Source organism: Ambystoma mexicanum, chromosome 8 (assembly GCF_040938575.1).
Source record: "Ambystoma mexicanum isolate Mex_15411 chromosome 8, UKY_AmexF1_1, whole genome shotgun sequence".
NCBI lineage: Eukaryota > Metazoa > Chordata > Amphibia > Caudata > Ambystomatidae > Ambystoma > Ambystoma mexicanum.
This window is the reverse complement of record NC_090929.1, coordinates 785,810,703-785,826,686: the sequence shown is the minus strand read 5'-3', so window position 1 is coordinate 785,826,686 and position 15,984 is coordinate 785,810,703. Positions and strand designations below refer to the sequence as shown.

Below are 15,984 nucleotides of genomic sequence, written 5' to 3'. Positions count from 1 at the left end.
CGAGATGGTCCAGATCATCGAAAAGAGGCTTGGTAAAGATATTGTACAGTGTGGGCGAGACACAGGACCCATGTGGCACACTGCAGGTGATAGGCGTGGGGTCTGCCGCTGCTGAAGGTGAGAAGACCCTCCATTGTTCTGCTGCTTACTAAAGATCTAATCCAAGTTATGGCATCTTTGGAGAAATCTGCTGCTGTGTCGAGATGGTTACATAAAATTGTATGATCCAGCAAATGGAGGAGGAGGAGGAGGAACCTATAGTTGGTGGGTGTTAAGGGATCTACTAGAGTAGGTTTTTTTAAAAAGTGGGAGTACCCATGGTTCAAGATTTGTGGGGATAGTGCTGGTGGCAAAGGAAGCGTTGATAAGCTTGGATATGAAAGGTGATAGGTCTCGAGCTGCATCCTTGATGAGCTGTGCCAGGCAAAGATCACCCTGGCAATTGGATGGTTTGAGAGACAGAATAATTCTTGCCATCTCAATGATAGATACTTTAGAGAAGTTGAACTGGGTAGGTTGGATTTCAGCGGTGTTCACGGATGTTTTAGGTGAGGGTGGGGCATTTAAGAAAGCTTTTTTGGGGATATTTTATTTTGTACGGTAGATACTTTATTGGCGAGTGCGTGTTGGATATCTGAGCACCATTTTTTATCTTTGGTACAAGTGTCTGGTATTGCGATGGGAGTCTGTAATTCTTTAAGAATAGTAAATAATTATTTCATATTGGAGTTAGCTTGGGAGATACGGGTGTCGTAGGATTCCCGTTTAGCAAGGCAGATTTATTTCTTATTTTGACATGCAGTTTCCTGCGAAACGCCAAGCTTTCGCAGGCATCTGCATGCCTGGTGTGTGAGCCTCCAGGATGTGGGCTGGGATGTCTGTCCCCAATACACGTCCTGGGTGCCAGAGAGTCTGGTGTGCTGTGAATGACTGGGACCACTGTGGTCCGTGATTGTTCCATGTATGCAGTGTCTGAGCAGATCTCCCATTGGGTCCTCTCCGTTTTGGCACAAAGGGAACTTTGGATAAGAGGAGGCTGAAAACACCCATACCATGTCAATCTCTGGAGTTCTCACTGAACAAAGGATAGGATACAAGTATCCTGAAAATAAGAAGCAGAGTCGAACTGCTGGTGAACCGCTGGAAGGTTTTGCACCCCGTGGGACCCCTCTGCATCTGGTCATCCTAGGTCTGCGAAGACGCTTCGACCCATTAGAATAGTGGCACCAACTATTCTCGGCACCTTCAACAAAACCCGCAAGTAAGCCTTCTCGCAAGTGTCCCTGGGACAACCAGTGGGCTGACCAGCTTACGCAGGACCTTTGCTCTGTCTCCGCTGTTTCGAGGAGGCCCTCGGAACTTGGTGTACTGCTAGCTCTTTGTCCCCGGCATCATCACACCGAATTTCGAACACTTGGCATTCCCAGGTCTGAAGTGAGACGAGTGCGCCAGGACTGGAGTAAACGTGGTTACTGTTGCCCAGCCGCGGCAATGATCTTTGCAGGTGTGCTGCGTTAGTGACCCTCTTGCCCCTAAAGCCTGCTGCAGTGAAACTGGCCTGATCCATCAATCAGGAGCTGAGAAATCGCCACTGTCCCGTTTGGGAATCCTCACTGTATCTTCGGAACTGAAAGCTGCAGAGCCGTCCTATTGCCGCAGTAGAACCCGCAACCGAAGTGGACTCGACTGGCAAAGTTTGGTCTGGAGTGCGCCTGGGGCCGGTGAGTAATCCTAACCTTAACTGGTGGCCCCTAGCTCCTCCATCCATTATTATGCATGAGTGGCCCCTGGGGGTCCCTCTCCTTTCCACTGCTAGTGCGAACTATTCCCGAACCTTGGAATCACATCTGCCTTCAAGTGGAGGCCCTCCTCGAATAGTGGGAATCTATTCTTCATCACCTCACCCACCTTCCTGTGCTGCTAGACACCCCCGAAGAGACCCCGTTTTGCCCATTGGTACAACTGCGTGCGCCTGCACTTCATGTACTATGGACCATAAGGCTCCTCTTCTCTTGGGGTTTGGACTGCCTCTTAGTTAGGTGTGTTTGTTGAAGGGGACTAAAGACTACCTGCACTGCAGATTTTCTTTCCCCTCTGTTGTGAACTTATTTTGTGCTTTAACCCTTAAGACCCCAATGGTCTTGTATATATCTTGTATTGATTGTGTTGTGTTTGTTTTTAGTAAGATTGCTGTGATTCTTTTACTGTGCGAGTTATAAAGGCCTTGTAATGTGTTTATATTTTTTATATATACACCTGTCTAGGAGTAATTTGTAAGTGTCCTTGCTCTGTGCTAATTGTGATCTTTCCGTCACCCTCACCCCTCCTGAGACCTAGTCTTGACCGCCTGCCATAGCTACCTTGATTGGTCTGGCTTGTCCAGAGGTTACCCTGTTCCAAGAAACTAGGCTGGCCTTCTGAACCTCTGCCCACCAGGTCAGAGTTCAGAAATCCGTCTTAACATCCCTGTCAGTACTTTTCCATCTATGTTCGCAGCACGCAGACTGAAAAACCAGGTGTGAGTGAGCTTGTCTTAGTACCAGCTTCCTACCAATTAAAATATCCATCACCTCGATGGTCCAGTGTCAATTAGTGGTTTGAAGTTGGCCTTCAGTTTGTACTATTCTGAGAATTTTTAAGGAGTATGGGCACTAGCTGGCTTCCATGCATAGGTTTGATCATCTCACTCGTCCAAATTCCTTCTATCACATGACTGGACACCATAAAATTGAGCCTTTTCGTGTATTTGATTTCATTTTCAATAGTCCTATGACGTCTTTGTTTTTGCTTGACCTCTCTGAACAGGGGTGTCTTTTCTTTCATTTTTATTGTATCTAATGTCAGCCAATTCCAGTTTGATAAGACCTTGGCTTTCTTGGCTCAGTGAACTCCTTAGCTGAACTTTTATTCTTTTTAATTCAATTGCTTTTCTCAACTGCAACACTAAAATGAGGCCGCCTTGCTTAGTTCAGTACTGCTTTGCATCTGTACATGTTTAAACTAAGTATCTTCATCAGGTCTGTGGCAGAAGTCTCATCTTGATCCCAATATGTCACTTATCCTTGGTGGTACTTTGTTCTTTATAAATCGTCTGCCTCTCTGGTCCGGTTATCTTTCTACATGGGTGTCGATTCAACTTTGTATGACGTCATTTAGTTACTTTGTTTCTTCAGGAATCTCGTTCAAATGGCCATCATATTGTCTTGGATGCAAGTATGGTTTCCTCAATGGATACTTTACCTCCCCTATTCTCTTAGGTATAGGTATTCTTATGGGTATTGCACACTAGTCCACACTCTTCTCTTTGTTGGTTTAACTGTTCACTATACGTCACATACTTTGCTTCATACGCTTCAGGTAATGTAGGCAGGGCAGTTGGAGTGGGGGTACTTGACTCCTCTACAAGGGATTGGGACTTCTGCCTAGAGAAGAAAATAAGTGTTTCAGTGTTCCTTTGGATCATTTGTATTACAATTTCATTTGTACTGATTCTACAGCCCTCTCTCCCTCCTAAGATGAGCCTGGCTGCTCTGTCTACGCTACCATTATCTCGGGTGGCACAGCCTCATACTAAGAGTGGAATATTGTACTGCCTCAGTTGAATGGTTTTACTAGGCCCTTAGTTGACTTCAGAAAAACTGTCCTAACAGAGTCCCTTTGCGTGACCGTACTGCAGTGACCACAATCCGGAATTGCTTACCTAACCCGATTCCAGTCCTGAGAGGGATCCTGCATCGGGTTTTGCTGCATTCTTCAATCGAGAGTCCTTGCCACAGTGAAAGCCACCAACTGGACATCAGCTTGAACCTGCAACCTCTGCGAATCGAAGACTGCGACTAGATGCGTGAAAAGAAACCTCGGACCCTATTCCTTTGCCCTGCCAAGAATGGGGAAGAATCGGAGTACAGGGATAAGTTAGTGAATCTTACCTACCACTGAAATCCTATTAAAAGTCATGGGCTTATATATAATAAACTTTATTCTAACAAGATTGGCTTTGCCATTATTTGCTCGCGCACGACTTCTGAAATTTGGGGCTACTTCTGTTAGCTAGTTTAACTTGTACTCTGACAATTAAAACCCTTCACTGGACCCCCAGAGACCCTGCCTGCATTTTATCCTGCCTCAAAGAAACTGTGGAACTTTACCTGAACTAATGGGCAAAAGGCCTAAGACAAATTGGGGCTGTACTTTTTGAGTTAAGGATTATTCTCTGTGGACCCAGAAGTGCATAATAAAACCTTACCTTTGTAGGAGTTTGTTATTTTATATTATGCCCTCTGATAAGTGAATGTATATATGTAATCTCTTTTGCTAGTTTTGTGTGATAACTCTACCTGCCAGTACTCCTTTGTGTATAGAGTGTTGGGCCAAGGTCCGAGGGGCCACGCCCTAGTACCAGCAATACTGCCGAGGGGGCGCCTAAACGCAGCTCTACCGGCCCCCGGTCCGAGGGTGTCGCACCTACCGGGTCGAAGCCCGAGGAGCAGGGTAGACCTTGTGATCCAAACTCAAGAGTCTTGAGCCGAGCGGGGGGGGTGCTGTTGCGCACGAGAGAACATGGTCGCTCCCGTGTGAGCTATGGCGAGGACCAAGGCTGCGATGCCGACATAAGCACTCCTGGTGGCCGGTTCATAACAAATAATTCATAAAACGTGTAGCAGCGCTGGCGGAGCAACCAGGGGAAGTTTGAAGACTGAAGATTGAAGGATTCTCGAGATAAAGCATTATCCGAATCCCACGAGAAACAGGAAGCTGAGCCCAAGGACAAGCCGCGGATTGAGAGGTGGAGCCTGGTGTGGGACAACGCAAGCGGCGGCTGAGCGACGGACAGCACACCGGCTACGTGGGACGGGTTGCGGGTGCTCCGCTCCTGGTTGAGCAGCTGCGGAACCCCAAACCCCACCCCCCTCCCTCCAGACACTCTGCAATCACCGTACTGTCTTCGGCAGCGAGGGTGCTGGGCACCTGTTCATGGACCGCACGGGAGGGGTGTGGAATACGAGGCCGCGCGTCCCGCGGAACCCTGGAGAGTGAAATTGACAGATCACAGGTGGATCCGCTACAGATAAGTGGGGCGACGGGGGGGGGGAGCAGTGGAATGTGGGGAACCGGACATTTCCCACCAGCCATCCTTCCCTCCCCCCTCCCCTCTCTGGGGAGGGCTACTTACCGCGGCAGGGACTCGGGCGGAGCACTCTGAGGGAGCACTCCGAGCCGACCTCCTAGCGCTGGGATTCGGATGAAGGGGCACATACAGCTACGGGGGAACGCGCCAGAGAACGCTGGCGCCTCGAATTACATCGAGAGATCATTTCTTGGCAGACTTGCACTTCCACCCATTAGTATAAAGCAAGCACGCATGTACGCTCTTACGTGGCAAAAGTGTCAAAGGACTCGCATAGGATGTCACAGCAGGGCACAATCCTCTAAAGCAAGTCAACTTGTGGACAACAGTCGTCGTGTGCCTCTCATGGGGGGGTGACTAGGCGGGGGCAGCCACTTTCGCATGATTAGAGGAGCGCGATAGAAACGAAACAATTGGCAAAGACTACAAATTTGTATCATACCCTACCTTATAACTGGGGGTCACACAAAGGGAGGCATTTGAGACACAATCCCATAACACCCCGTGATAAGCGCAGCTCGGCACAAGACCAATGCTTGCTCCCACATCGACAACAGCGATCCAGTTCCTGAACCACAACAGCAGTAACGGCTCATAAGCACAGAACCCTGCAGTGGGGCACAAACTAGACCTGCATGAACAAAGACCTAAGGTCCTGGACCCCTTTACAATCATTGGAGGGCAGATTAGATCCCTCTGGCAGCACGCCCCACAAGAAGACAGTGGTAACTCCACCTTGTACATTTCTAATGTGAAGTGCATGAAAAGGCGTATTGCAACCCAGCTCATAGGATAGTTCACCTCAAGGTAAACTATGCCAAAGGGCTTCGGCCCCAAGAACGGTAAAGGAGCCATTGATAAGTACACTACACCAATACAGAAAGAGACCGAAATCACGATGGCGGAGGGTACGCTCTCACATGAACAGACTTCCCCGGCGACAAAGATGGAACTTCAGTCCTGCTTTTTTCGCCATGCAACAGGGCTTCTCGGCCCTCAATGACAAATTAGATGGGATCACGGCGAATGTGGCGTCCATCAAAACACAGCTAGACAAAACAACTTCACGCATGACCCAAGCGGAAACGAGAATATCGGGCACTGAAGACTCCCTCGAAACCCTGATAACCACGGTCTCAACGATGGTGATAGAATTGGGGACTGTGAAGTCCAAATGCGACGACTTAGAGGCGAGGTCACGACGCAATAATATTCGCATAGTTGGTGTTCTGGGGGAATCAATAAAAGGTTCAATGGAAAAGGCAGTGCAAGATCTTCTGCGAACCCTCTAGGTGATCCGGGATTGTCACCGATGTTCATTGTCAAGTGGGCTCCACAGGTCCCTTGCCCGACACCGAAGCCAGGAGCTTATCCTAGGCCAATAATAGCCCGAGTAATGAACTACAGGGACTTAATTTTGAAAGCTGCAAGAGAAAAGCAAGAGTTAAGATAGGAAGCTAACATCATATGCATTTTTCCAGATTTTACTTTGGCAGTACAACAAGAGAGGAAACTCTTCACAGGGGTTAAACTGCTACATGAACAACAGATTCAGTATGCTATGCTTTACCCGGCGAGACTCAAAATTCACTTCCAGAACAAAATACATTTCTTTACGTTTCCAGAGGAAGTGGCGAACTTTGTGGAAACTCATATTCCGGTGCTGGACCTAGTTACTCCTTCAGTTATGTAAAGGCAGACACGTTTCTGTTATGTAACAAAATTTCCCGAAATGATGCCCCCTCCCCCAATCCCCACCTAGGGGCGGCCCTCATGGGGTGTATATAAGGTTAACTCTACAGGTTACGGTAATGTGCGACGCCCCCACAGGTTTCAATATGTGTGAGAGCAACAATATTGGACCGGTCTACCTTTCATTTGTTCTGAGATGGCATGGGCACTGGGACACACCACAGGCCCCCGTGTAGCAGGTGCACACCCAGTGATGGGAGGGGAAGGTTGGGATCTTAAGAACACAGTTGAAGTTGGAGGAACTGTGAGGGTGGGAGGAGGGGTCAAGTTTGGTTTGTTGGGGCGGGGTTATGTTAAGGATGGTAGTAAAACTAAACGCACACAGGCAATGAACACAATGACCACCAAGTTCATAACGGAAGCATATTTTTTGCACATGTTAAGTCGCTTCATAGGTAATGGCTGAAGACCGCACCTATAACATCAAGATGCTGAGTTGGAATGGCTTAGGATCCAGAGTTAAGAAAAGGAAACTCTTAGCATACATTAACAGATAGAGCCCCAGGATAATCTTTTTACAGGAAACACATGTAGGACCCCAACAGGGAGGGCAACTGGTGCCGAATTGGGGAATACATCAATATTTTACAACATACTCTAAACGGGCAAGAGGGACGGCAATTTTAATACATAAAACCTTGCAGTTCAAATGTATGGATGTGGAATGTGACTCTGAGGGAAGGTTTGTGATACCCCATGGCGTACTCTGCAACAAAGAGAGAGTCCTCCTGAACGTATAGGGCCCAAACATAGACGATCCGGAATTCTACTCCAAAATATTCAAGAAATTAGCTAACTTCACCACGGCTCATTTGATACGTGGAGGAGACTTTAACACCATCCTAGATGTCCACACCGACCGCACATCAACACATGCCAGGGTGTTGACCAAAGCAGCGTAGACTATAATCACACACATGGCAGACTTAGGTTTAAAAGATGCCTGGAAAACTCTAAATCCTGCTAAGAGAGAATACACTTACTATTCCACGGTGCATGACATGCATTCCAGAATAGATTTATGGCTGGTAGACAATGTAGTCCTGTTCTGGGTCACTGGTGCTCAGAACTATCCCAGAACATACTGATCATTCCCCGATCCAGTTAACACTGCAAATCCTTGGTAGCATAGCAACTCGACCAACGTGGAGATTCAAACCTGCAGGTCAGCGTGACCTGGTCTACAGAAATGCAATGGACTGACAAATACAAGGATATTTCGATATTAACGAAAACTGTGTCTAGTCAAGCAATAGTGTGGCAAGCATTTAAGGTATATATAAGGGGAAGTTCCATATCGACAGAGCAGAATCCTCAGACATCGGGGGCAGATTGAATAGATTGGAGTCAGAAATGGCATCACTGCAATCTCATTATGTACAAACCCCATCGGCTCAGCTTAGTTCTGAGACAAAGGCTAAATTAGACTAATATATTTAGGCAGCAGATCAAGAAATCTGATATTTTGATAAACCGGTAGCAGCGCGCCGATATGGCGCGGGTGAACACCCGGGGAGGTTGCTGGCCAGAACAGTGAGGGGACAAAGGGGACCAACAATCATACCATGCATACAAACGCCGGACGGTTCAGTCACTACTGACCAAGGCACGATAGAAGAAACATTCCATGCATTCTATAAAAACTCTACTCTCCGCAATCCGATGCCACGGATGCAGAAATCGAACAGTATCTTTCTCAAATACCAACGACACTGTTGGCTGACGATACAAGGGAATTGTTAGAGATGCCGATAACTGAGGCTGAAATTTCGGAGGCGATAAAGGCACTGCCAAACGGGAAAGCCCCAGGCACAGATGGCTTAGGGGCTGAATTTTATAAGGAGTTTAGTCTCTTGCTGGTGCCCAGATTAATGGCTTTGTGGACTAAAGCCCTAAACAAAGGAGAACTCCCTGAAACCACCAGGGAAGCTGTAAATACACTACTACTTAAGTCAGGGAAACCCCCAGAAGAGTGTCATATATCCCGTTATCATTAATAAATACAGACGCGAAGATCCTAGCCAAAATACTGGCAACTAGACTAACACCATTGATGCCATATATGGTTCACGAAGACCAGGCAGGGTTCATTAGGGGAAGGTCCACCGCAACTAATATCAGAAGATGCCACAATTTCTAGCCACAACACCCCCCGAGGTCCAAGCCATAGCAGTTTCCCTGGATATGCAAAAAGCATTCGACACGGTTTCCTGACCCTTTCTCCTTGGGGTGCTACGTAATTATGGGTTTGGCCCCAACTTCTTGAAGTGGATAAAAATTTTATACACATGTCCCCATGCCAAAATAAGAATCAATGGAATCCTAACAGTTAAACTAGAGCTACGTGGGGGCACCCGACAGGGATGCCCATTATCGCCATTACTGTTCGCCCTGGTAGTAGAACCCTTGACGGATATTCTTAGGTCACGGTACAGCACAGCAGGACTAAGGCTAGATGGTAAATTACACTTTATAACTTTGTACGTGGACGGCATTTTGTTATATTTGAGGAATCCGGGTCGATCTCTGGGCAGGGTCCTGGCGGAGGTTAAACGGTTTGGGGAGTACTCAGGCCTACGTCTTAACTCCAACAAGTCAGTGATATTCCCAATAACAGAAAATACACCAAAACCCCAGGACCTATATGGTCTCGTCTGGAGCCCGACTCACATTCTTTACCTGGGAGCACACATTGCCAGAACTCACAGCTCTCTCGTGCCCTGAACTACAGCGTATTAGCCGACACTCTATGCACAAAAATGAAACGTTGGAGCGCCCTCCCCATATCATTGATGGGCAGGGTAGCACTAATTAAAATGATCATACTTCCAAAACTTATTTATTCAGCACAATTCCGGTCTGGTCGGGGCGCTCTCTGTTCGCCACACTGTCCAGTGCATGTACCACCGTTTGTATGGGGAGGACATCCTAGGGTGAGCTGGAAAATGTGGACTGAGACATACTCTAGGGACTGTATGATGGCACCTGACCTGGAATTATAGTACCTAGCTGCGCAAGCACACTACGCCTCCCAGTGGGCCACACAATTTCTCAATCCTGAGACCCCTACACCTGGTCAAACAGAGCGGGAAGCCGTTATGGCGCTCCACAAAATTAGCACACCAACCTCCAAGCACAAAACACCATAGAACCCACGAGGGTAACTACCACTGCATGGGCTAAAATAGCTAACCTGTTTAACGCTGACAGGCTTTTATCATCCGAGTATGCCACTCTGAGGCGACCCCCCCACCCCCAAACACCTTTCAACACTGATAGGGAGATAGCGATGCATTGGACCTCCAGAGGTATTACCCAATGGGGACACCTATTTCCAGAACAGTGCTTTGTTCAGTGGGAAGACATCAAAGAGGTAGTGGGAAATACAAATAGACACAAACAGTACACCAGAATACGAGCGGCTATACAAAAGACATGCCCTACTTTCCCCAATGAGCCGGTGATAAATATGGGCCTAGGAGATATATTCACAGGGGGGTCACAAAAGGTCTTGGCTGCTGCATTGTATAAACTCTTACTCCAGACACGCCCTGCAGAGAATTGCACAGCTAAGAGTAAATGGGAACAGGATCTGGGACAACAGATTGACGATCAAGAATGGTCACAGATCTGCTCACTCACCAAACAAATATCGTGCAATTCCAGGTACAAGCTAATTCATTACCAGATAGTGCATAGGACACATTATACCCCTGTAAAACTCAAACCAATATATCCCAACATGCCGGGAACCTGCCCTAGATGTAATATAGAAGACGCAAATATTTATCATATGTTATGGGCATGTATAAAGCTAAGGGGCTACTGGGAGGAAGTCTGTGCGGCCCAAGATGAGATGGCAGATCAGCCAGTGGAATGGTTCCCCCGGATATGCTTGTTGGGGGTAGTTGAGAAAATGAATCTGACTTGGCATAAACTATTGAACTTGAGCCGAATAGCCAAAACAGCGATTTCGATGAAATGGAAGAGTGCATATCCCCCAACTAAGGCTGTTTGGGACAGGGACATGGTATGGACTAACGATACAGAAGAACTTTATATAGACTCGGTCTTACCCCAATCCAGACCAAGGAATATATGGGAGAGATGCAAACAATACCTGATGGATAAGGCTGGACATGACCACTCAGGATCTGAGAGTAATTGAATCTGTATAATGTAATGAAGCGATGTGTAATATATGTATGCATCTGTTACCTGTGTGCAACAAAAATAGTTTTTTTTAATAAGTCTTGAGCCGAGCAACACGAAGCAGGCATGTGGCAGGCTGCTCGACAAAATGGCCACCACGCCAGACATTGGCACCCGGCCAACACCTTTCCATGAGTTCGGTGAAGTACGAGTGTCAAGTTGGGACTGGCCTCAACCAGGTGCGTGGCCTACAGCCTATCATTCATTTGCGCAGGGCAGGTTCCCACTGCGTCCTTATGGGCAGGGTATGCAGCGGCTCCAGCAGCCTCCTGCTACCCCGTCGGTATGTGAAGAAGGGTTCTTCGAGAGGTTCCTCAGGCTTATGAAGTCACCTCGGATGGGGGTTATCCTCAGGGACGTGCTCCCTGCGATGCTACCGGCACCACAGGCTCCTCAGCCAATTCCTCAGGCGGTTCCGTACCAGCGTCTGCTTCCGGCTCCGGTCCCTGTACCCTAGCCTCTGGCTCGGTCCCCGTACCCTAGCCTCCAGCTCCCACTACTCCTCCACCTATGCAGGATCCTCCTAACCCACAGGATACAGATGAGGCGGAGGATCCTGACATGCCATCCTCAGCCAGGGCCTTCCACAAACATCTTGCATGGCTGGAGGAGCACCTAGGCCTACCTCAACCCGAGGTTGAGCAGCCGGCAGAGGGGGTTCTGGCTGAAGTCCTCGCGCGACGCTCCTCTGCCAAAACAGGAATTCCACTGCAGACTGATGTATTCTTCCTGGCCAAAAACAGTTGGCTCAAGCCCCACTCAAACTGGTCAATCGACGCCTGGACGCCAAGTACAGGCATTGCAGGGGGGGGATACACTCTTGCTATCGGCCCATGCTCAGCCACACTCCTCAGTGATCGCTGTGGCATCACTATACTCCAAGCCTCAGTTGGCTTCTGCATCCTCCTTGGTGACGATGTGAGGGAAGGAGGAGATGATCTTGGATGCATACGGGAAGAAGCTGTATTTCAACACGTCCTTGCCTGTTTGCCAGGCCACCGCCGATGCCATGCTGGCTGCCGCTAACCAAAGGTTATGGTCGGAAATTGCAGACTTCCTCCCGGACTTGCCTACGCAGAGCAACCATGGCCTTCCTCTCTTGTCCCCACAACTGAGGCTCAGGAACAGCAAGATCTGCAGGAACAGAAGTCTTCAGCTGCATCTTTTTCTTTATTGTAAAGTACTGTGAAAACCCGACCGAGAGAACTAACCTCTCACTGCGAAAGTGTGAGAAACTTTTGCAACTTGCAGGCCTAATCAATTTGTGACCCAACATTCTTTCTTTTACAAACTACCAGAACTGCTTTATCCTATAAAAGACTTTAGCCCATTGGCTTTGGCCTAACCTATTGCATTGAATCGACTCCTCTGGTGAATTCAAAAGATTTGCACTGTTTATGAAAAATTGTAACCTTCTTTTTATTAACCTATGCCTTTTTGTTCCTACTTCAAAGTACTCTGAATGCCATTTTGCTCCTCCTTCAAAGTAGTTTAAATTCCTCATAAACCTACAGTGTAAAGTACTGAAGTATATTTGTGTGTGATGTATATTGCCTCCTTCTAGTGAATGTTTTATAACTGACTGAAATAAATTAAGTGTTTTACCTAGAAACCTTGAGTGTAAGTTTATTTGAATACTTGTGATTGTAGACCTCTGTGTAACATCGCAGCTCACATTCCCCTCTTGAGATCAGCCTGGCTGCTCAGCTCAACTACCAAAAACTGTGTAGTACAGACTTCTACCAAAGTTTGGTTTGCTTACACCTGTAGTCATAGTTGTGTGTAGTGGTCCCAAAGGGTACTGCATACAAACTTTGCCTAACAGAAAGCTCCTCCTACAGTTTTTCTGTGCACCAAACCAGGTTTGGTCTTTGTTCATTTGCCTTTGGCGGGCTTCAGGAGTGAAGACCGCTTTTGGCGCCCGAGTGTCTGGGGTGGGCAGGATGTGAGGGAGGTGCCTGAAACTCTGTGCTTAGTCTCCTAGGAGACCGACATGCACTCTGTGGTGATTGGCTGGCTGACTGTCTGGCAAGGACAGCCACCCTGCTGGGTGAGTGACAGCTAGGTTGGAATGAAGGGGAGAGCACTGAATAAAAGGCGAGGCTTTTGGTGTGGGGCAGAGTCGACCACTGGACGAAGGAACCGAAGAAGAGCTGGAAGAGGATGGCTGCTGCAACTCCTGGAACGTTGATTTGCCCGGTGAAGCCCTGCTGCAGTGCCGAAATGGCAAGTTCACATCGATAGAGAAGGCCCTGCAAGGACGACTTCTCCCCTTGAGTTGGTAAAACCAACCAACTCCAAAGTAAGCCACTTGCACATCCATCTCGGAGCTGGTTGAATTTCCACAGAGTTGCTGCTGGAAACCGTATAGCCAGGGAGAGGAACACCAGATTGTGTGTTGCATTTAAGCTGGCCAACGGGCAAACGAATGGTCCAGGAGTTGCACCAGGCGTCATCTTCAAGTTCTTCTTCGGTTCCTTCGTCCAGTGGTCGACTGCCCCACACCAAAAGCCTTGCCTTTTATTCAGTGCTCTCCCCTTCATTCCAACCTAGCTGTCAGTCACACAGCAGGTGGCTGTCCTTGCCGGACAGTCAGCCAGCCAATCACCACAGGGTGCATTTGGGTCTCCTTGGAGACTAAGCACAGGGAGTTTCAGGCACCTCACTCGTGAACCCTGCCAAAGGCAAAGTGATCAATGGGACCAAACCTGGTTTGGCGCGCAGAGTAAATCTCAAGAAGGACCTTTACACAAAGAAATGGTGAAAAAAGACCAGGGCCATTTTGACAAAAATGACACCCTTGGGTGCTTTACTGCAGCTGCGTACGCAGCCCGCTGTAAATGCACACCAAGGTAGTTAAAAGTAGTAAACCACTGCCACCAGCCATTCAGTGTGAAAAGGGTAACATCAAAATGTTACATGAGAAGCTAGACAAAGGGGATACTAGGTAACCCCTCCAGCACCTCATTGTAAGATAGTGTGTGTGCTGGGTCTAGTAAGTTATAATTGTAAGTAGTCAATTTCACTTTAGTGCTCTTTGAAACAGTAGTTTATCCAAGAGAAGGTATTTAAACGTTTGGGAAATCTGAAAGACTTCCCTGTGCCACTGCACTGAAGGTGCTGTGGGACCCAATGTAAAAGGTGATGCCTATGGAGTTTCTCAGACTCCACAACCAAAAGAAACCGAGTTCAAAAATCACATTAAAATACATGAGTGGGGGGAGGGAGAGCGCGCTCTCCAGGTTAAAAAAAATCAAGTCCTCAAAATCCAGCAAAGTTGCTGGGGGTCTCTAAGATGGAGGGAATTGACACATTTGAGTATTCTCCCTAACAGCTACCAACAAAACATGTGTGGTTCAGGAGTATACTAATAGTTGGAGCCCTGTGTCCCAAGTCTTAGTTTTCACAAGTCCTTCTATTGATGGACATTTGTAAACTTTACCCCCTCCCTTGAGTTAAACCTCACTGTTCCTCCCTAACTACCCTATCAGAGTTTGGACTTGCCTTTTGGTTGAAAACACTGTTTTGCCTTTACGTTGGACGTTGTTGCGTCCCTCACTAGAGGGCTGTTGTGAAATGTCCCCAACAGTAAATTTGATAGTACAAACTTTGTAAATCCTGGTTACTCGAGATTGAAATGAAAATGTGTTGTAAAATCATACTTTTTTATTATATATTTAGAAATTTGGATTCTGTACCTCCTTCTGCCATTGAACACTTCAAAAAGTCTGCAGAACAACTAATAGAACAAAAAGGTGCAGTGGAAGCTTTGGCAGCAGCATTAGCTCACATTTCGGGAGCTACTGCTATAGAACAGCGTTCTTTGCTCAATTCAGATGCAGTAAGTTTACTTTCAATAAAAAGGTTTGCTTTTTCTGTCATTTTCTAGAATTCTCCTTGCTAGTAAAAATGTACTTCAATTATGTTTTAAAATGAAATTGTCTGTTTTGTTGGTTTTCAACTGCTTGATCTTCACTGCCTTTGCTTTCAGTTTTTATTTACTCTTTTGCTTTTATACCCTCCCTTCTCTGAGTTGTATTTGAATTGTATCATCATCTGAATTGTAAACCCTTTTTCTAGCATTCTATTCTCTGCTAGTCCCAATCGGGTTTTATTGGTATGTCTGGTCCTATGGCTAGCATCACAGTGAACCCTGTCCCTCACTTTGTATTTCCCCTGCATGCATTGTCATTAATGCAGTTGCTTCCAGACAGGCTGCTGAAAATGTAAACCTTTTTTTCTCCAGCATAATATATTTTATTTATAGCGCGACCATACACAAGTGTTTCAGAGTGCGACAAGGGAGGGGAACAGGGGAGAACAAAACAATGATCTTACTAGGCCCAGTGACATTGAAGAACGCGCAAGTGCATGGAAGGGGGAGAAGTGGAAAGTGCGGAACAGAGGCTAAACAGATGAATAATAAATAAAATAAGTAAGGCAATAAACGGTGGTAGTGCAGCCAGCAAGTGGCAAATGCTGGGTTTAGCCAACAGGGTATATCTGATAAGTGCAAAAGAGAAGAAGGGTGGGGGACTGTATGATTACAGATACAGACCCCAGTGCAAGAGGTGACCCAGAGGCAGTGCAGGAGGGTGGCAGGGTTTGCAGGTACCTGGGCCCGGGAGACAGAGGGTGGCCAGGTGCACAGTGCCAAAAGAGAAAACAGATAAGCAGGGGAGAATGGGAGCAAAGGCAGAAGTAGAGGAAGGTCTTGAGGTGTTTCCTGAACTTGAGATGGTTTGCCTCAAGTTTCAGAGTGGCAGGGAGGCTGTTCCAAAGGGAGGCCCCAGCCGAAGACCAAGATCTAACCCCAGCTCGTTTCTTTGAAAAACGACTGACCCTGAGGGAGTTTAAGGTAGAGGAGTGAAAAGCTTGAGGGGGGAGCGTTA

At 47.3% G+C, this 15,984-nt stretch overlaps 1 protein-coding gene across 4 annotated transcripts in view; it reads left to right on the top strand.

Annotated features, from left to right (window-relative positions):
- DDX21 (DExD-box helicase 21) overlaps nucleotides 1-15,984 on the top strand; it is a 790,459-nt gene that overhangs the window by 539,881 nt on the left and 234,594 nt on the right. For all 4 annotated transcript variants that reach the window (XM_069610614.1, XM_069610615.1, XM_069610617.1 and 1 more), the window contains one exon: nucleotides 14,774-14,933. In XM_069610614.1, the coding sequence (XP_069466715.1) occupies nucleotides 14,774-14,933 (160 nt within the window). The remainder of the gene's footprint in view (nucleotides 1-14,773; nucleotides 14,934-15,984) is intronic.